Source organism: Scomber scombrus, chromosome 12, assembly GCF_963691925.1.
Source record: "Scomber scombrus chromosome 12, fScoSco1.1, whole genome shotgun sequence".
NCBI classification, from domain to species: Eukaryota; Metazoa; Chordata; class Actinopteri; order Scombriformes; family Scombridae; genus Scomber; species Scomber scombrus.
In genome coordinates this window covers 13,775,390-13,797,400 of record NC_084981.1, presented here as the reverse complement: position 1 = coordinate 13,797,400, position 22,011 = coordinate 13,775,390, and the positions used below count along the sequence as shown (strand labels likewise).

Below are 22,011 nucleotides of genomic sequence, written 5' to 3'. Positions count from 1 at the left end.
AAAAAAATCATCACAAGTGATTGTTATTCCAGAGTCAAGCATATTCCCTAGCCATAAACATGCACACATACCCACTGCACTTTTTATTTGGTTCTTTCATATTAAAAAAAGGAGGATGACTGCTTTTGGGTTTTAGATTGACTGTCGGGCGGGTTAATTGCTCGTCAGGGTGTGTTAGGGGGTCCACTTTACAAGGGGTTGGGAGTGGAGAACACTCACAAGGCCAAATTTTTGATTTTGTTCACAGCAAGGGGTCCAGCGATTTATTTCGCTTCCTCAGATAAATGATCTGCTGCGGGACCCTTTCAATTAGTTTTAAAGCGCATCTGGGACGGCAGAGCGCAGACGCCATGCGTCTCTGAGGTGGAGGCAAAATGAGGCTTCGAGAAGCAGCTGAAATTTAGAAGAGGAGTGCGGGATTGGACTAAACCACATAAAGTGCAGAAAATCCCTTCTAATGGCGCGTAATTGGTTCTGTAATATCATTACAGGCGGATAATGGCCAGTTACAGGGCCCCGCGCTATTAAGGGTTGTTTCCCTGGCGTGCAGCGTTTATGTTATTAAAGGGGGAAATATAATGATATTTTAGTTATTAAATGCGCGTAATTAATTTATGCACCACTGAAAATAAAGTTGTTATTATGACCTCGGCGAGGTGCGTGGAGAAAATTGAAATCAAATAACGGTTGATAACTTTATCCCAATATTTGGTCTAGGCAACCCTGACAGGAAAGCAGGCCTGAAGTGTGTGCATCTGCTTCCTGTCAGTGCCTTTCCTCTCCCATCCTCGGATGATTGGTTAAGTGAAGCAATGAAATTATAGTCTCATGTTCGCTAATTCGGATTAATTTGACAAGGAAACCCGAACTAGGTTTGGTCTAAAATTTCAGATTCATGTTGACATGATTTCTAGTTATCAGCAGGTCATTTCAGGACCTTGGTCAGCACACCTCCACTTAGGTGAAACTCATCTAAAGAGAGACTTTGAAATCATATTAAAAAAACCTTCAATATGAAAATTGATACAATAGGTCGAAAGATGTTACTTGGTTGCTCAATAACCTACATTTATATACAACAATTATTTCCTGTGATCCTGTGTAGATTAAAAGAAACAAAAACAAAACTAATTATTTACAGACATTTATTGCAAAACAACACATTTGGTACTTTAAAAAAATATAAAACATGACAGCTTAATGACTCAGCTTTTTGACAATATTTTAGAAGTAATTGGAGATACAGTAGGTCAGTTCAAACATTTTGAAGTCCTTCTCCCCAATATCTACACTGAATTTGTGAATAAAAGTCATTACAAAATCTACAAAAGTCTGAGTTTATTATATTTTTACAAAATGACACACTACTCCCCAAATGTAACTTTACAGAATCATGTTGTAAAATCTGACACCAGTGAGGCAGTTAAGATTATTACTCAAGCTTATACAATTTTAAATTTCAGGCAAATACAAAACACCTAAATTCAAGTATAACCAGGTACAAACAACCAGAAACAGAAACAAAGAAATGGAAAAAGTGCCTAAATGAGCACAAAAGTCAACTCAACTAACATGCAGATAAAATAAATTAGACATTGCAACAGATTTAATAACAGTAATAATCAGAAGAGTATATCAGCTAATCCCCTGTTCTGTGTAATGACTCCTACAATATGGCCCTTCAATAAAACACTATGGTCATGTGAAAATTACATTTTGATCAACTGTGGCTGACAAATTATTGTGAAAAAAAGACTCATTTTGGTAAAAGGTAACAAAAAATGGCAACAAACAAAAATATATTGCAGGTTTTTATCTACAGATTCACAGCTAACAAATACACAAATATTCAAAGTTTTCGCTCTGCTTTTATCTGTGATTCACTCAGCGAAAGCGCTCCTTCAGTTTCCAGATACCCTCCTGACCGGAGGTCCTATGAAAGTCACAGACGCTCCTTAGCAGCTCTCTGAAGACCGGAGCCTGTTCCTGGGTCAGTCGAGGTTTGAAATATTCCAGCACTTCATGTGTGCTGGCCTCTCCGTCCACATGTGCCTGGAACGCTACAAAGTTACGTAGATCCACCAACAGCTCATCATGCTGAGTAGATGGAGTAGAGGGGGAGCCACCCTCTTCATCCTCTTCTTCTTCTCTTTGGCTGGAGGGCACGCTGACGTGATTACGGGCTCTCATCTTAGCGAGCAGGGAGGAGGAGGAGAGGGGGGTGGAGCTGGAGTCAATTTCTGCTCCCTCCCCGCTGAAATGAGCTCCTGAACCAGGCTTCTTTGATATAGACTTCTCTACAATAGCTGCATCCTAAACACAGAAACAGATACATTTAAACAACATGGCTTAACAAATACATCAAATCTGTCATAATGCTAATATGCTAATAATAACACTGCTTTTACCTTGCATTTGCCCGGAGTAGGGGCCGATTGAACAGAGGCTGTAACCAGGAGAGAATTTTTCTTCTGTCCAAACCGTTTCCTGGAGAGCAGAAAAAGGGAAAAATTGTTTGTGATAAGTGAGGTAAGTGAAACTCTCAGCAACCTCAGACTGTGACTGAGAGATTGCATACCTTGCAGGGGGTGGAGGAGCTCTGTTTAAGGCCAGCCTGCACTGCTGACGAGAAACTTTGAGAGCTTTCAGAGCATCTTTGGCCACTCTGTTTGCTTCTGCCTCAACCAGAACATAGTCAGGGTTGGAGGACTCCATGATGGTGTCATGCTGCATCACGCTGTGGATACCTGAAAAACAAACAAAAAAAACAAAAATTCAAGGAAAGACAGTTGTGGAAAAAAAAAATCAACAAGAAAATGTATAATTTTGTCTGGATTATTAAATGTATCATTGTGCACAAAAACCAACCCGACTTCTTGAAGAGCTTTGCCAAAACATAATCGTCTGATTTCCCCTGGTCTTCCGCCTCATCTCCACTATCTGCTTTCTTATAGGCCCCTTTTTTCACCAAGTGAGAGATGCGTTGGCCCCCTAAACGAGCATCCTTGGAGTGTTTACGTTTCTTATGTCCGTGTCTGTTCGAGTCAGCTGTGTCACAGTGTTTCCTCTTTTCCCTATGTTTCTGTGGGCTGGTCAGGGCAGAGTTTTTGTCTTTGTTTTGGTGAGAGTTGGGTGTGTTTGAGGTTTTTACTGTTGGCGTAACTCCATTGCGGTCTCTGTTATTTTGTCCTGCCTGTTGTGTATTGGCTGATATATTTGGCTCTACATTCAAGCCATGTGGGTTGGTGCTTTGACTGTCTGTTAACACAGTCGGTTTACCCTGAGAGTTTTTACTGCAAGGCGAGGCGTTTCCTTCTCTTAATGCAGAAATGTTTGTTGAGGAATGTCTGTTGTCTGCAACCGTTTCATTCTGGTTGGCAGTGGAGTGTTTGAGTGAATGGCTGCCTTGATTTACAGCGTTTGATGGCTTTGGTCTCCCAGGTTTCTTGGGTGCCTTGACATCAGAGCCTGTACCTGTAATGAAAATAAGAACAAAGGTGAATTCTTCTTTTCTCGTTTTTTGCAAAAGATGCAAAAAAGGACAAACAAAAAGAAAAATCTGTAGACCTGCAAATATGGCACTGGTCTCTGTTCCTTCAGTTCCAGTCGGGTCAGACAGAGTGAAGAGCTCATAGATGTCATTAGACTTGAAGAACCGTCTTTGTTTGGGGTCCTTCAATACACGGTTGGTCAGGAACTGTTTGAAAATTTGCCTGAATTACAAAAGAAAAAAAAAACAGCATTAGATTCTTGTGTTTAATTGCTATATTACCTCAGCAGGCAACCATGATCCTCTGTCACCACAGAGCAGTTTGGTTGATGGATGAGAGAATTAGTTAACCTCACTTCTGTAGGTATCAAAATAGAATCCCTGCAGCTCTTCCAACCTGCTTTTTGAAAGCACTTTACAGACCCAAACCAAACAGAGCAACAGTTTAGAAGTCCTACATTGGCCATTTAATAATGCAGGAAAGCTTTTCAATTACAGAGAACTGGGACAGAGCAAGTAGTAAAACAGCAGTGATGTGAGCAATTAGTCATGACATTACTAATATTCCTGGATGTGTGAAGTCGATGGTAAAGACAACTAAAATGGAAGATGGGAGAGAAAGCAACAACACAGTTCCCACTAATGGATTTCTTTACATCTTTTTATTGACTTCTGGGATTGAACATCATGTATGAATAAGTATTCACAGCCAAACATTAGGGGGGAAAAAACAGTTGGAGGTGCTGTCTGACCTGTGGTAGATTTTCTCCTCAATGGTCCCTGCAGTCAGCAGTCTGTAGATAGTCACTTGCTGCTTCTGACCGATCCTCCATGCCCGCTCTCGTGCCTGTGAACAACAATGACACACATTAAAATAAATTATTAAAATAATCTGACATGCACACTCACTCAAGGTATTTTAATCTAATGGTTAACAAGCAAGCAAGCAAGTTTCCAACTGGAAATGTTGGTAATTTTAATGTTACAAATACTGCAGGTCCATGAGTGTCACAATAAAAATCTATTCAGAGTAATTGACCTCGTAACTGTTTTTTGAACAAGGCTGTGTGTGTATAACCTGTGTGTCAGTACTGGGGTTCCAGTCTGGGTCATAGATGATAACTCTGTTGGCTCCAGTCAGGTTGACTCCCAGGCCTCCGACTTTAGTGGTCAACAAAAAGATAAAAATGGATTTATCCTGTAAGAAAAAAGACAAGGGGATAAAACAATTGTCAACATCATGTCCACAATTTTATATTCCTTTTACCTACCCCTGTGAGGAAAAAAATCAACAGATTTTTAAAATATAAATAGTGGAAGTATTTTTAAATATTCATTTAAACCTTATTTAGAGATATAGTTAAATCTAGCCTTGTCTTTTAGCTACTTGATTATCTCCATGGGATAAAATGAAGTCATTCTGAATTGACAATAACATTTTACAGTTGGCAGTGGTTTTGCATTAGATTAGATCATTAAATTGTAGTTTTACCATTTCACAGACAATCAGAAAGTTTAATAACTGTTAATTAGTTCCAATTTTAAATCTAGATTGTAGACAGTAGAGACAATTTCTATGATAAATAGTTATAATGGTAATCATTATGCTTCATAATACATTGATCTATCTGTATTTCAATTGAAAGACAATAAGGTACATCCAGTTTGAACAACAGATTGTCATCAATTAGTGTTTCCACCTCAGGGTGAGCAGGGTTCCACTGAAATATTTGGTCCCCCAGGACGGGATTTACAAGGGAAACACTCAGGGCCATTAAGGATGACTAATCCTCACCTCGTTGTAGCGAGCGATGAGGGGCTGTCGGGAAGCTATTGTGGTAGTACCGTCCATTTTTAGGTACGTGTAGTTATTCTCTCTCATGAACACCTCCAAGATGTGCAACATCTGGGAAGGAGGGAAATGATAGAGAGATGAGGAAGGTAGGGAGAGAAACAGAGTGATGAAAAAAAGGGGCTGGAGTTTGGATTATCTCTAAAAGGATTAAAGCAGATTAATATTACATGGACAGAGATACTGACAGGGAGGGTCTCAGGTTCCCTCTGAGGTATAATCTTATTGGTATTGACTGCAACAGCTGGGGTCACACACACACACACACACACACACACACACACACACACACACACACACACACACACACACACACACACACACACACACACACACACACACACACACACACACACACACACACACACACACACACACACACACACACACCGCTGGTAGACAACAGCAAATACAGGTGACAATGACAATAAGCCAGAGAAGAAATGACCTGTCCTGCCTATACAAACATCCAATATTAATAAGAGTACAAATATATACTTATCTGTATATTAACTGCTACTTTAGAGTGTTTCTAACCTGTCTAGACTGTGTGAAGAGGAGGACTCTGTGGCCTTGTTTGAACCAGAGACGCAGCAGTGACTCCACCACCATCAGCTTGCCTGATCGCTTCCAATAGCCGAAGTGTTCCTCTTCAGTCAGCTGGGCCTCTGGGATTCCCTTCAACATCCGGGGACCGCCCGAGAAAAGGTCCGGGTGGTTACAGATCTTACGCAGCGCTATCAAACCTGAGAATACCTAAACAGTGCAAAAAGAAAGAGGGCACAGGTGCTCAAATGGACCGGTACCGGTGACGGGTCAATATTATAAAAAAACTTAGGACTCAGGATTTTACAGCATTGGACCTTTAAACAAATAAGCACATTTACTTTAGCCTACAGGAATGAGTATTGCCCGTAAATAAATTATGGGCAATAAAGGCTGTGTTCCTTGATGAAGGCCCAATGGTCACTGCATTAGTAATGGTGGTTAATGGACTGAGAGTGACCACACCAATGTGTCCGTGAGAGCATGCGTGTGTGTATCTTTGCAATCTGCTGTGGTCAACCCCCGGCTGTCCGATCTCTCTCTCTCTCTCTCTCTCTCTCTCTCTCTCTCTCTCTCTCTCTCTCTCTCTCTCTCTCTCTCTCTCTCTCTCTCTCTCTCTCTCTCTCTCTCTCTCTCTCTCTCTCTCTCTCTCTCTCTCTCTCTCTCTCTCTCTCTCTCTCTCTCTCTCTCTCTCTCTCTCTCTCTCTCTCTCTCTCTCTCTCTCTCTCTCTCTCTCTCTGCTAATGTGAGAACAGCACAACCTCCTTAAAGGGAGCATCTTAAAGGCTAAAGTAAAGCTGTGAGAGGTTTAACGCAATTTACACTACAAAAAAATTAAAGATCAACACCTTGAAGTCTTAAGTATAGTGGAGTGCTTGAAAACATGCGCAAATGGCCGTAAGCGATGAATTGAAATTCATCAGTTGGAGGGTTAAATAATGAATAAGGCTTGTCTTGTTCCTGGAAGTCTTCTTAGCAGAGAGTTGTGCCCTCCATGTCCTTGTAAATGCAACTTGGGTCAACACAACAAGACTAAATGGATGAAGCATAAAATAAACCTTACCTGCATGTCCCCGTTTAGTATCTGGTAGACCTCTTTGGAATCTAAGAAGCCCTGATAAACCTCCCGCTGTTCCTCTGTTAATCTGCAAAACAGGACCTACACACACACACACACACACACACACACACACACACACACACACACACACACACACACACACACACACACACACACACACACACACACACACACACACACACACACACACACACAGCAGTGTAAGAGTGTGAAATCAGCAGTGAGCATCCCCCTTTAAAGCCCCTTGATGAAGTGCAGTGTGTGAGAAGAGGGAATGTGTTTTTTGGAGCCACTCCTGTCCTGAGGGACTGACTTAATGAGCTGAAGTGGACTGAGGAGTCAACCATCGTCAGCCTCGAGTACAGACCAGAGACCGGCCACCTTAATAAATACCTGCTCCTTTTACTTTACTAGGACTTTATTAGCTGGCTTCACCTGGCAAAGGCCATGCACATTAATCAAACAGTCCTTAGATGTGGCACATGCAGTCACATCCAATCAGATAAACATCTCCCCAGCTAAGAGATCCAGGACGGAGAGACTGTTCAATACTTCGACAGAACAGGGTCAAATATGTTACAGAGTGATGAATACCTGTTCATTTTTGTCAGGTAAGGAGAGGTTGGCCTTGACGTCTGCCTTCATTCTTCGGAGCAGGTAAGGATTTATGGTGTCCCTCAGCACACATGCGCATTTAAACGCCGTCTGGACCTGAAAATGAACAAGTAAACCTTCTAGCACAAACAAACTGTTACAAAACAAAAGCAACATTCAGCTCAACGTGTCAAACAATCACATTGACAGTCACACCTGTCAGTGTGGACGTTTCCTGAGGCATGATTGCCGTTTAGCCTTCTTCCGCTCTCTCATCACCTCCCTCATGTTGCTGTCCCACTCAGCAGTACGAGCCATTAAACATTGATCAGAGTGCTGTTGGGCTCGAGGGACAGAGCCCTCCTCTTTCATCAGTACTACTGGCCTGCTCCACTGGAAACAGAGGGGGAGCTTAAAAAATACATGGTCCCTCCCCACACTAGGAACCCCACTGCAAATGGCCTGCTACATCTTATCCAAAGACAGTGCTAAAGGCCAGTTAGCTCTTAAAACATTATCTCACAGGGGGTCCACAGAGGGATCAAAGAAACCCCACGGCAAAGCTGGAGGGGACAATAGCATGGCTGGATTTAGGGCTCATTGGAGGTCAGAGTGGAAGTAAAGGTAAGGAATGCAGCAGATGATGCTGAGTGGATTCACCAGGGGGTGTAAACGCATGCTTGAGTAATGGATCCCACATCCAAACACTCATCCAGCCCCACCTCTCACATAGATGGTTTTATGTACATCTAGCTGTGTGCACATCAGCTGAGGGGCCTGCTTTGCTGCTCTGAGAATTTCAAGAAGAGGATAAAGCAGCAGAGCTTAGCCTTCTCTGACCATTTAATAACATTAATAATTAGTAAAGGTTTTTATTATTGACAGCGGAAGAAGCATCAATGGCCTGCTTAAATAATTAAATCCATACAGTCAGTGGGTTATTAATGATTGGACACTAATGACAAAGGGCTACAATTTAGCTCACTGGCTCTCCACTTTAGCCTCTCCCTCTCTTACACACACTTGGGTATGTACTGAAGTTCCTTTGCATGGACCTACATTATCCTGCACTGCACTTAATGGCTCTGTTGCTCCACTATCTCCCTCCCTGCCTTACTTCTATCTTCTGCTCCAAAAGTGCATGTGTGTGACTAGTGCTGTAAAGTGACACTTCAGCCCTTCCTTGCTCCCTCTCTATGCTATAAATCTCATATGGTTATGGGATTTCTTGTAGGGTTTTTGCCTAATGTCTGCATCATGCAATAAACCTGGTTTTTGCTTTACTTTAAGCTTCTAAAATTGTATTCAATGTTGGAGTGGTGTGACTTTTTTTTTGTGGAATAACTGTGCCACTATCATATAATTGTGCATTTCTGTGAGTAGCTTCTGATACCTGCACAGGTGATGCATTGCTGTATCCCCCCATGGTGATAGGCACAGAGAACTGCTCCATGAAGACTGGCAAGGTACCCAGTTTGCCAGGGAAGACAAAGTCAAACAGAGACCACAGCTCCTTCAAATTGTTCTGCATAGGAGAGCCTGAGAGGATGAACCTGTGGGGAGTGCGAAACTAGAGAGGAAAAGAAGAATGTAAGATATATTCCTAAAATATGATAAGATGTTTCAGCAAGTTTAATGTTCTGAAGATAGGAAAACAAGCTCTGAGGAGTCCAATCAAACAAAGGTCATTACTACTGACTGGATCTGGCTAGTGTTGTGGTTGAAACTGTGTGTACCTGTTTGCAGGCTGTGGTAACTCCAGCATTGGGATTCCTGATCTTATGGCCCTCATCCAGTATAATATAGTGCCAGTCATAACGTTGCAGGGAGTCCCACATGTTCCTCACTGCGGAATATGAGGTTATCAAGATACCATGACATGCCGCTATCTCTGGAATCAGTTTTTCCTGCAACAGAAAAAACAGAGACACAAACTTCTATCAGGTAAGTTCTTTGTCTGAGGAATTCCTATTCATCTGTGGTATCTTCTAAAAGGATATAAGCAGAGCATCTCCTCTGTGGCGTTAACAGACCACTGGTGCCCCCCAGAGGAAAAAAATGCCTTATAGAAAACTTTCTAGCTCAATAATGAACACATTTACCTTGCTGCTGGTGAAGGAGCCAGTTTCATGCAGAACAGCCACTCTGAAAGGCGGCCACCAGGTGTGGAACTCCTTCACCCACTGGTGCATGACTGTAGCTGGACACACAATAACCGTAGGACCCAGACCAGCATACCTATAACCAATCATACGCAGCAGAGAAATGTTTAATCCCAAACCAGCCATTCAGATCGGTAAACAAGGGAGCTCAGGGTTATTCAAGTATGGATAACCTCAGCAAATTTCATTAGCAAATTACAGTCATCATTTCTGTATCAAATTATGTAAAATAAAAGGCATTCTCCAGAGAGTAACATGTGAAAATGTGCATGTATTCAATTTATGATACATTCAGGCATGAGCGAATGGAGGAAGCCAATGACTGTGTATTAAGATGATCTTACTTTAAAGGCTAACTCCAGTGATCACTCTTTGTGACTTATAAATGAATTTTAAAAAGGTGCATGGCAGCTCCTCTGTAAAACTTTAGGTTCGTTTAAAACACATACACACAAAGAGATACACTAATGGGCTGGTATGAACCTCTGCCGAGTGGAAGCTATTGATACTGGGCCATAATTGAGTTTGCAAGCAATCAATTTGTGGGCGTCTATAGTAGACAGAGTATTGACCATCACAGAAGCTCCACCTATTAAAGTGTCGTTTGTGCAGTAGAATCAGATTATCACCACTGCGTCATATTTTCCACAGTTGATCTGTTGTCCCACACTTGCCCCACCCCCATTTCATGAGTCAAAAGTTCCTTTTAAGTGTTCATGATTAGACGACACGTTCTCTCAAACACACACAAACAGAGTGTCAGTGTTTTCTCTGATGTCTGCAGTAAGAAAGTGAAGAGTCTGATAATTGAAACATGTTTAATAATTCAGATGAACACTCTCAAGCAGAAATCCACCTAATCAAATATTCATACCATACAGACACACAGTCTCTGGCCACAGCTTGTGTGCATGTGTGTGTTTGCGTATGTGCACCTGTAGTTGGATCCTCTGGTCCTTAGCTTGCTGTAGCTCAGTCCAGCCAGAAAGCTGATGACCTGGATGGTTTTACCCAATCCCATCTCGTCTCCCAGGATGCCGCCTGCCTGCTGACAGTGGAGTTCCCACATCCACCGCACGCCTGTCTGCTGGTACCTGATTATGTGAAACACAAACATGCAAAAACATGAAACTATGGACATCCAAAATCACACACATGACCGGGTATCACATTAATCAGATTGTATATGAACTAAAATATGGTTCAATTATCCTTAACTGTAAGCATCTACACAGTTCCAATGTCAGAGTAAATGACTTATGTCCCTACAAGTTACAGGAATAATGTGTTGCAGTGATTAATATATTACTATATTATTATCAAATCCAGGCAAAACTAGCACAAAGTCTGTGATACATTATAACAAATGTGGTAGTTGGAAAAAGACAAGTCCAGTCAAAAGGCATAACAAATTAGAAATTGCAGCTGGCTTTACAAACACATATTTATTAACTAAAGTACGTTCAAAGTGATGCCAGTTATTCTTAAAACTGTTTTAAAACTACAGTATAACAAACAGACTTTTACAAATGATTATAAGTGATTTATAGTAGCAGTAAATGAATGAAGTGTATGGCACCTTGATCAAATAATCTTGCATAGTCAGTATTATTTCAGAACAGACAGGTGTTGTAAACCAAGATAACAAAGACACAAGGTATGAAGCTGGTGGTGAATTACAATCACTTCCTTAGTGGACAGTAGGAAACATGTGCAACTGACTGTATGGATACTTGAGATAACTCTGACTGCTTCATTATAAACTTACTTGTAAAGTTTTTTCCAGAGAAAACCAGGCACTTTGAAGCCTTCGTCAAACTCTGCGTCGCTGTCATCTGTGAGCTCCTCGTCTCTTTCCCTCCTCTCCTCCCTTTCTCGGAGTCGCTGTCGCTTCCATCTCCTAGTGAGGCAATTAGTGTAAGCTGATTAAGTTATAGCAGAGACAGCTCCAACACAGACCTTACTTAAAGGCCTTTTTTTGGTTATCTAACTTTATGCTCCAAAAGAGTGCGATATATTAAGTGAACTCGGTTTCATGACTTGTCTATAAGTATTAACCGTGTTATAAACAAGTCACATGTCTACAGTGTACCCAACCTTATACCCAATGCATCCTGGGATAGCTCCAGCTCTATGCAACCCTTAACAGGGTAAACAGGTATAGAGAGTGGATGGATGGATATCTATTTGCACTCTGTGATTTATTTCAAGACTAGCCTACACAGGTGTGTGGATGGCAAATGTTTTGAGTTGTTGGTTTTTCCCCTGAGCGGTAGAACATCTACAGCAAAAAGGGAAATGTAAAGGAGAATAGTTTTAATAGCGCAGGAGAGAGGGCAGTTAGAGGCACAGTCGTCGCGCAGCAAATTAAGATTGATACAGACAATTAGTAGTGCGAGTTCCCCAGAAAGGTGTGAGGTGGAGAGGATAAGAATCCATCTTCATTTGGGGCTGGTCCTGTCACCCTGCCACGAAACTGGTCCTTTAGCTGGGCCTGGGAGACCACACTCTCTAATTAAGTCAAGACTAAGCATTGGTTCAGTTAATTACACTTTTCTGCCCCCACTCCAACCCCCCTACCCAACTACAAATACTGCCCACTCTAATAATATCATTCCTCACATAAGCTAGCCTCACCATCCATGCCGTGTCTATGCTGTTGAATTGACATTCAATCACTGTAGTGTAGAAAAAGGACACATGCCAACACAATTTATTTGGCAGCTATAAATATGAAATCTCATTAGGGCTGCTCTTCCATTAATTTGAGCATTAGAGTGACTGAGTGTATAAAACCATGTGCAGGAGGATAATTAGGCCAGTGTGAGAGCAGAGAGAGAGAAGAAGAGCAGGGAGTGAATTTGCTTAGTCAAGAAACAGCTGCCAATCTCATCTGGGATTAACTCTCCTTCTGCACTATGGAGCCAGCAGAAACCCAACTGCTTTTCTCCTTAACTAAAGGGAATAACAATGGCACATTTGCACCACTGCCATTACAAATGTACCAATTTAAAGGCTCAATCTGGTGTTTATTGAGCATGTTATTTACGTGCTCGGTTGTCTGCATTCTCTGAAGAGGAAGACAAAACTTTTGGACATTTGCATCAAACCATAACTCCAACTACAAGCCTTCTGCTCACAAACTGTAAACACGCTAGTTATAGTTGATTTATGTTAAATTAGGGGCAAAATAACAAAAACAAGTGAACAAGTTTATAGCAGATAGTACAATGATCATACCTGATTCGTTGTCTGTAGTACTCTACATCTCCATCATCTTTGAAGTTTTTCTTTTTATCCTTCTCATCCTCCTCTTTATCTGAACTATCAGGGCAGTATTCGTGGTCACTATCCTCCTTTTTCTTTACTTTCTTCCCTTTTCTTTCGGTCTTTCTCTTGTATGGTTTCAACTCATACTCTTCATCATCCTCCTCCGCAAAGCCCTCCTCCATGGCTTCTCTTTCATCTTGTTCAGGATCTACGCCTTCATCGCTAGGCAGGTACTCGGACCCCTCGCTGTCAGTCTCCTCTCCCTCAGCGTGACGCTTCCTCTTTGGTTTAGGGAGCTGTGGCTCAGTCTTGGGTCGAGCCTTAGGATGGGCCTTCAGAGCAGTTATCTGGAGCTTTCGCATGCGCTTCTGCATTTTTTTGTCCTTGGAAGAGGAACCACTGCTGTGGGTTTTTCCTTTGGCCTTCCCATCAGGACTGAGTCCATAGCTCCCCTTCTTCTTCAGGAGAGGGACTCTCTTCCTGTCATTGGCCAACTTGGCCTGGTCGGTCAAGTACTGATCAAAGCCTGAGTCCTCAGCAAGCATCAGTTTCCGAGGTTCCTTCTTAACCTCCTTCTGCGGAATTCGCGTTCCAAAAGGAGTCATTTGTCCTGTTCGGATAAGCTCCTCCCATTCTGTCTCCTGAGCTGGCATGAGCATGCTGCCCAGCGTGGACGGCCCGGCTTCTGGTGCAACACACAACATGCAGGGTTAGACAAAGGACTGCTGGTGTCAGTTTTTGAGAGGTACCTGCACAGTTAGTTTTACCACTAGTAACACCATGGGAAAGTCCCCATTGTGTTCTAGTGGCATGCATGAGGATGACATGCATGTGTGCAAGCAGGTCTGTGTTTTATAATTAAAGAAATGTATTAAACACATTTGTGATGTTCACACAATACATTTTGGTGAGAAACAAACAGTTTTTGATAACGACAAAACTTCACAGTGTACCTTTAAGTGCACAGCTATATTTACATTAGTTTCTTCAAGCTGATAATAAACAGATGGTATACAAGAATTTTCAAGTAGCAGTTAAATCAGCACTGAATCACATTTAGCTGAAGACAGCGGCTACACTGTTGCCCTAATGGCCGCATCTCTCAGTGATGTCACGGACAGTGTTTTCTGACGGGTTTATGTTTACATTTGGCCCAATCAAAACTAAATACTATATATATTTTACACAGAATATGTGAGGTACTGGACATTTTGTAGCAAAGTGTTGATAGCAGTTACTGTTATTGGTGTTTGTGTACATTGCTGATTTTCACATCTGACACACCCATCAAACATTAGAGAGCCAGACTGTTGCAAAACACTAAACAGTGTTGGGCAGCTAAATATTGTTCAACCAGAGAAAACATTTCAACACTAATCGTAACCCAGCTGCACGCAGCAAAACATCAGAGAACACATTAATGTGAAAATAGTTCATGGTTAATGTTTGACACAGGCATAGTAGAGTGTCTTACATCAACCAAATATGTATTTAATCCTTTACTTTCAATGTTCCCTCACAATTCCTAATATAAGGAATGCCACATAATAACTTTCTTTGCCACTTTCATTACAAAAGGTATTAATGCTTTTAATTGTTTCCATTTCTGCTTGTTTTGTTATATTTTGGGCAGTGCTAAACATCCCCCTTGCTTTACATTAACAATAGACAGCAGAGCAACTTGCATTAGGCGACTTTGTGTTGACTCAGTCCGACAAGTATTAGACCATAGAACAATGTTTTTTGTCAATACATTTAAAATAAGTCAAAGGTTAACATTTAAGTCACCTCACCTTCCTCTCCATCATCCTCTGCCAACAGCTCAGCTTCCACCCTTTGTGTGTCCTCTCCTCCAAGAATGGCCTGAAGTCGTTTCTGTTTAGCTCTAACTTTCTTGAGCTGTTTCTCCTGAATCAAAAGGCATTATCATTATCAATATCAATATAATACTAATATAACATAATCATGCGCACAATGTGGTTTTAACTTTAGGATTTGTCAGACATACTACTTTACCTTATTTTCTTTCTGTCTTTTGACAGATTCGATTTTCCTAAAGATGTCTTTGCTTGAGGCTGCATATGGAGAGAGCTGCTCAATGATCTTGTTGATATGTTTCAAAGATGATGTAACGGACCTAAAGGAAAGGTATTAATTTAGATTAAGATTAAGATTAATCAACTCTTTTAAGGTTGGCACTCATCTTCTAACAAAAACAACCTTCCTAGGAGGCAATTGTAGAATAAAGCACTTGTAGCAGCAGTTGTTGTACATTTATTGTATGTAGTCCATTCAAGATCACAAAACATATTTTGTGTTGGAAAAAGAAACTCTTTTATATATTACAATTCGGATGAAGGCAAAAAATAAAGTGTAGCACCTTCCAACAGATAAGATGGGAGGAGCTTTGTAACACTGCTTCTGAAAAGGTATAAGTAACTTCTGACAAGAGCAAATTGAGTCTGAAGGACTTGGACAGGAACACAAGAAAAAACAACAACATTAAATGCAGATATTGTACTTGTCCTTTACCTGACATCATCTAGCACAGACTGGTACTCCTTCTCTGCCTCGGCTTTAGCAGCAGCCTGACTGGCCTCCTGGATCGCCTCATCCACTTGCAGCAGGACACCTTGCTCGAGGACATCCTGGTCATAGACAGCCACACCAAGGCCTTGCAGCTCATCAGCTCCAGAGCTGGCAGATGCTGCTTGGATGCGCTGGCGGTCAATCTGCAGCATGGCTCCAGACTTCTTGCCACCTGAATACACAGCAAATGACAATAAGTCAAGCCCTGTACAGACAAGAACTGATACTTTATCTTTGTGTTTACAGTAAAAAAGTATTTATATACTGCTCACCGCTGGTGCCCTCCCCTGGTCCAGTGTTGGTCGGATAGGCTGCAGCAGCCTCAGAGCCCTGAGAGCAAGTTGCGGAGCCCCCAGTGGCTCCATCCTCAACAGTCCCCCCTGGGGTGAGAGCAGCACTACCTGGGCTTGAGAGGGAGGAGGGCACCTGGTCTTCTGAACCGTCTATTGGCATAATGCAGCTGCAGACAGACAGAGGGTCATCCAGATGTCAGTGAACAATGAATTGGTTATTTAACGCTGGTTCAACGTTACTTCGTTATCATTAAAGGCAATGAAGAGCAAGATAACATTAGATACCGTTGTTGTATGCTAACGTTAATTGTAAACAGTAAGGTTAAGTGAGTAACTTTGACAAAAACATTTTCTTCTATCCAAACAAAGTCCGTCAGGCAGAAGTCGGTTAGCTTTACTTTGAGCAAGTGAAGTTATCAACATGAAGTCGTGTCTCTCTTTGCTTTCCATTGTTTACGTGGCTGGGCTAGCGTTAGCCTTCTACGCTAACAGTTAACACACTCATCAGCTGTGCTCGGCTTCACTTAAACTACCACACTTTCATACGACAGGCTGTACGTTTACTGAGTAACGGTGGTCTGTCAGATGACAGACACATTAAACCGAGTCTCGAAGCGTCAATGACTGAGAGATTACTCACAAACGTGCAGTTATACAACCCCCCTGCCTTGGTTTATTTCATCTTGCTTCAAAGCTTCCTGGTTTCCGGTGCCTGTTAAAGGACCGTGCTTTCTGTTCAATGCTTAACTTGAGGGACAGCGTCCTCTGCTGGTTCACAGCTGAAGGGCTTCTGTCCTGTAGATGGCGCAACGAAACCACTAATTTCAGTGGAGAATTGACTCTGGAGGAACTCGTTGAACCTCATTTAGTCCAATGAAAATATTTTTTGACCACATTTTGCCGGTGAACTTCTGTTTTGTGCAGCTAGTTTAGGAATAAGTGCGAGTGAAAGGGAAAAAAGTCAGTCTTACAGTTTTTGTGTTGCAATCAGGGTGAAGACTAGGCAGACCTTGCTCAATGGTTCTGGCCAACAGGCCACTCAGATTGTCAAAATGTCTCTTCCTCTCAGTCCTTTCAAATGTCTTCTTTTTTGGAGGTTTCATGGATGTTACACATGTTAGCAATGCCAAGTAGTGGCATGTCAGAGGAAGTTTATTTCTGTGTCTTGCAACAATAAATAGAGGACTTAATTAAAATATCCCCTCCGCCTTGCACTGGAGTGCCTGTACAAAGGCCAGCAATCTTTCCAAACAGACTTATCTATATATGGACAGTATTTGCTGTCAACCTTGGCTTGGAAAGTGTAAGAAGAAGAAAACGCTGGTCTATTCTATTTGCTTAGCTAGTAAATGTGGGTCACCCTCAGTCAAACCTCTCCAGAGACACTGGAGGGGATTTGAATGAACAAGAACTAAAATTAAAGTGTGTCACAGTAAGAAAAATGCCTTTACTTGCAGTTTTAGTACAAGAGCTGCAGTGTACTGACCTCTTATCAGTAGACACAGACACATTGTGTTCTTTCTAGGTTGATATAAAGGCACCAAACCATCAAGCTGCTGATGAATCACCTATGGTGGGAGATAAGCAGGGATGCAATCCAACTTTTTCAGTCCCAATACTAATACCGATACCTGGGCTTTAGTTATCGGCTGATACCAAGCACCAATACCAGTGTTTAATTAATAAGCAATGTACCTCACTGTGTGGAAGAGACTGGGATTATTCTTTTAATGTTTAAGACAAAATCAGGTTTGACTTAAACATTGCTTTTCTAACTTATTAACACAAAATGTTACAAATAAATACATAGACAGAAATGTACCAAATTGTTAAAATAATGGTATCCAACACCAGATTTCCCCATAGTCACGATACCTGATCCACCTATTTGAGTCAGTATTGAAACGATATACAACATCAGTATTGGTGCAACTCTAGAGATAAGCTGATACATTCACACAATGTTGGGTCTGTAAGGCTGAGCTGCAAAGAGGAATGTAAACTCTATGTCTGTTGTTGCGCCTCCATCCTTCTTGTAAATTAAGCACTTTGGTTAAACTTTTATCACAGCGAAGGAGGAGATAAGAAAAATATATATGGTTGTGTTTTTTGCACATCATAATTTAAGGACAGTGAGTTAATAGACCACACCAAGCTCACACGATTTACTGGGTGGCAAAGCTGTCCATCCTCACTTTACATGTGCGCAAGCATTTATGTGTGAGCATAAGCATGTGTGATGAATCCTGCATCTTTGTATGTAAGGAGTTGGTGGATTTATAGGGTGTAGGAGGCTGATGGGAGGGTAAAGTACAAAATCCCAGAGGGGGCGGGGTGTGTTGTTAACACTGCTGCTCTATGCTCTGCTGCATCCTGACAGAAGAATAACAAGTGGAGCAAGATTTAAAGACTGAACTTTACATCTGCAAAGCTTGGTGGGCTTGGTTTTTGTAGAGTTATGGTTTCAAAACATGCTGTGTTTATGTGTATAAAGGGGTAAGTGAGGTAACACAAGGCACTGTAGTTACACTTTCACAGGTGATACATGCCACATAATGTGTTTTAAGTTGTTAGTCATCTGTTATCTTCTGCATACCATCCTCCATCTCAATGAAGGGTATTTTAGTCCATATGACCTTCATCAGCTGCCTGGAGCCTGATGAATGTCTTGAGGATGAAATCATTGTATAAGACATTTTTTGGGACACAAGGACAAGTGTCTGAGAGCTTTTTCCTCACATTCTTTGTCTATTATAGTGTTTTGTGCCCCCAATTTTCTTTTAGTTAGTTTATAAGTGTGAAAAGGGTCTGATCTTAAATTAAACTTGTTGCTGTGTTTTGTTGCATTAGATTATAGAAAGCTGTTTTATGATGAGTAGTTTAGTGTGTTGTTGAATTTCATCTGTGCCTTTCCGTTGCTCTTTTTGTATTTCTATCATTCTTAGGGCAACTTTCTTTACTGAAACGCTCTGGTGTTTTGTGGTGTGTGCACCATTTAAAAAGTGAAATAGGAGTACTTTATGTGGTTGTTTCCTCCTCAAAATGCAGATGTTCAATTTTGTCATTTTCAGAGCAGCCCCACTAGATTGGATGTTTTTCTGGCTCTAGAATCCACCAAAAATGCCAGTCCTGAAGGGCATTTGTTTCCCTCATATTTAATCTATCAAGTGAATTTAAGAAATCTGTTATTGAGAGCAGGGTTTATTCTCCAGGAACACATTTAAACATGCAAAAATGAGCTTTTCCCAAGGAGACAATTTGATGGAATGCTGTTACGTAAATGCATGAATGCGTACAATTTGTCGATCGATGATAACTGAAAATGAATCTCTTTGGGTTTTGGACTGTTTTTCCACAATTTTTGACATTTCATGGACTAGTTGAATATAAATGAATGGGCAGATTATTTGGTAATGAAAATTATTGTTTGCAGCTCTAAAATCAAATTTCCTTGTCTCCACTGAATCTCAGTTTTGAGTATACAAACATATCCATGCATGCAAACCACAGAGAAAAAGTTTCACAATTCCATATGTCACAATAGACATGCACACCCATACTATTAAATCATTTCTACAGGTGAAATCTGCAAATTACCATGTAGTTGAGTTGAACACTTGTTAACTGGGACAGAGTCTGACTGGGAAAGAGACAAGAACAATTATGTTTTCTTAAGCCACAGACTGGTTAATAAATCAACATGATTAAAGTGTCATCATGTCTATATTAATGCATATTCAGTCCATGTTGTACTTTACACATGTGTTGCCATATTGGCAGCACTAATGTATGCCATATGTTCCCCTGTCGCAGTTAGTAGATATCTGTATGTGGGTCTGATAGTAATTACAGGGGTGGGCTGGCTTCTCATCCGGGTGCATCAGACCGCTGCCATGCGACAGTAGATGCTTAACACATCTGCTTGCGATTTCACTCTGCAGCAGGTGTGTGTTTATGTGTGTTTTACACTTCTATGCTACTGTGCTCTTATAAACATCTTATGCAAATTAGTTTCGGAGGTGAACTATTCAAAGTGTTGCTGAAGGAAATGTTTTAAATCTTTATCTCACGATAAAAGGTTTTAAAGAGGCTCCTAGAGTGCACAGGAATGACCTGCATTCAATGATCAGACTGTGCGCACACATTCACATCAGTCTTCCAGGTCAAGTTATATCTACACATCACAGGAAGTTCACAAAGAAATGTGTATTTAGCTGGACTGAACCACACAAGAGAGAATCTGGATGAGGCCTGTGTGGTACAGTGACACATCCCATGAAACCATCAGAACCGCAGTGTGGGCTCAGTTTACTGAAAGTGTACATGCATGTTTACATGTGTGTGTGTGTATGTGTATGTGTGCGTGTGTGTGTGTGTGTGTGTGTGTGTGTGTGTGTGTGTGTGTGTGTGTGTGTATGTGTGTGAGTTTGTGTGTCAATGTGTGTATGTATGTATTGCACTCCAGTGATAAATATAGTCTTTTCTCACATGTGGCTTGGAGGACTCCAGCCAGTTTTAGACCACAACAATGGGATCAGGACTGGTTTGGTGATACACAGTGGCAGCAGCCCTGACACATAGCATGGCCTGAAACACAACTTGACACAAGCAGAGACAATACATTGCAACAGATGTAGGCTTATTTCACTTTTCATGGAGCCAGTTCACAAACTGTTAAGACATACATGTCTAGTTGTCAAGCTGATTATATATGCTCTGTATAGCTGCACCCTGTAAAAACAGTCGTTCATCTGTAATGTCTTGGAGAGAGGGAACAGATAGGGAGGTTCCATGGGAGGGAAGATGAATGGACATCCAGTTAAATGTAAACTTCCTATAATGGTAAAAACTTCCAGTCTACCAAGTTTTGCTGTATCTCCCCAAGGTTTAAACTGAGTTATGACTCCTATATCTTGACTTGGTACCTCACGGGCAGGAGAGAGAGAGTAGGGCTTTTGTCAACATAAAATGTTCAACAACTTAGAGTCAGTCATAAGTAGTTGTGATCTCTTTGTACTCCAGGAATCAAAATCATACCTCATATTAGCATAACATTGTGTGTGTGTCTGTGTGCGTGTGCGCACAGGCAGGTTTTTCCTCACTGGGACCTTTTCCGGTATACAACCTTGTAGTCCAGGACCAGTAGTCTTCATGGGGACCAAAGCAGAACATCATGTCTGAGGTTCTGGGTAAAGTAAAGATTAAAGTGTGAATTGAGTTTACACTTTAAGTTCTGACAAGGATAGCTGCACAAACTTTGTGTGTGTGTGTGTGTGTGTGTGTGTGTGTGTGTGTGTGTGCGTGTATGTGCATGTTTGTGTGTGTGTATTTCCATTCAATGTGATGTATGGTCCCGCGGTTCCTCTCCACCTGTTCTGCGCTGTGTTGCCCTCTGATGTTTGTCTGAAAACATAATAAATTTACCACCATCCTCCTCACTGCTTCCACCTCTCATTCCAGTCCCCTCATCCCACCTCTCTCCTCTTTATGTCAATGTACTATTGAAATGTCTTTATTCTCATAATAAATTGAAAAAACTTTGGAACGTGCTACTTCAATTTATTATGAGAATAATCATAATATTTATTTATTATGAGAATAATCATAATACATTGAAGTAGCACGTTCCAAAGTTTTTCCCTAATACAAAAGGATCAAAACTCAATTTCTAACATCCTTGTTCAGACCTATAATATCACAACTAAATGATTCCAAATGTTAAATTAAATCAGTTTTCTATGACTTATTTGGCTGTGAGCTGTAATTTTCCATGGCTTTCAACCCCAGCACTCAGACTCAGATTCTTCACATTTCTCTATGCCGCTATCCTGTGGTGCTAGATAGGTTTGATGCTATTTTGCCCACATGGGATACATCTATAGAGAACATTTGAACAGTCCCATTGTTTGTTCTGTGTTTGTTCTCTCTGTCTAATCAGACACATGTGCAACGTCATCGGAAATGTGCACTGAACACAGAGAACTTTAGCTAGGGGACCTCTGCACACCAGAGACCTTGCCCGCTGGGCCATTAGGTTTATGGGCAAAATAACAGATTTGCAATAAAATCAAATGTTAGAGCACAAGAACAGGAATTGGGGGGGATGATGTGCTGAGTCAACATAGCTAAATCTC

General features: G+C 41.3%; 2 protein-coding genes across 2 annotated transcripts in view; one reads left to right on the top strand and one right to left on the bottom strand.

Moving 5' to 3' along the window:
• Positions 1 to 1,128: 1,128 nt before the first annotated feature.
• ercc6 (excision repair cross-complementation group 6) lies at positions 1,129 to 16,583 on the bottom strand. Its single transcript, XM_062430151.1, has 22 exons — positions 16,518 to 16,583; positions 15,857 to 16,044; positions 15,528 to 15,756; positions 15,012 to 15,132; positions 14,789 to 14,903; positions 12,966 to 13,680; positions 11,494 to 11,625; positions 10,661 to 10,819; positions 9,666 to 9,801; positions 9,300 to 9,470; positions 8,957 to 9,133; positions 7,564 to 7,680; positions 6,952 to 7,047; positions 5,880 to 6,098; positions 5,286 to 5,396; positions 4,569 to 4,688; positions 4,243 to 4,337; positions 3,568 to 3,713; positions 2,869 to 3,474; positions 2,579 to 2,747; positions 2,409 to 2,487; positions 1,129 to 2,313 (listed from the first exon to the last, which is right to left on the bottom strand). The coding sequence occupies exons 2-22, from the start codon at positions 16,035 to 16,037 to the stop codon at positions 1,885 to 1,887; spliced, it is 4,323 nt and encodes a 1,440-aa protein (XP_062286135.1). The 5' UTR covers positions 16,038 to 16,044; positions 16,518 to 16,583; the 3' UTR covers positions 1,129 to 1,884.
• echs1 (enoyl CoA hydratase, short chain, 1, mitochondrial) overlaps positions 4,284 to 22,011 on the top strand; it is a 129,987-nt gene continuing 112,259 nt past the window's right edge. The window contains exon 1 of the mRNA XM_062430153.1: positions 4,284 to 4,288. The gene's annotated coding sequence lies outside the window, so the exon portion shown is untranslated. The remainder of the gene's footprint in view (positions 4,289 to 22,011) is intronic.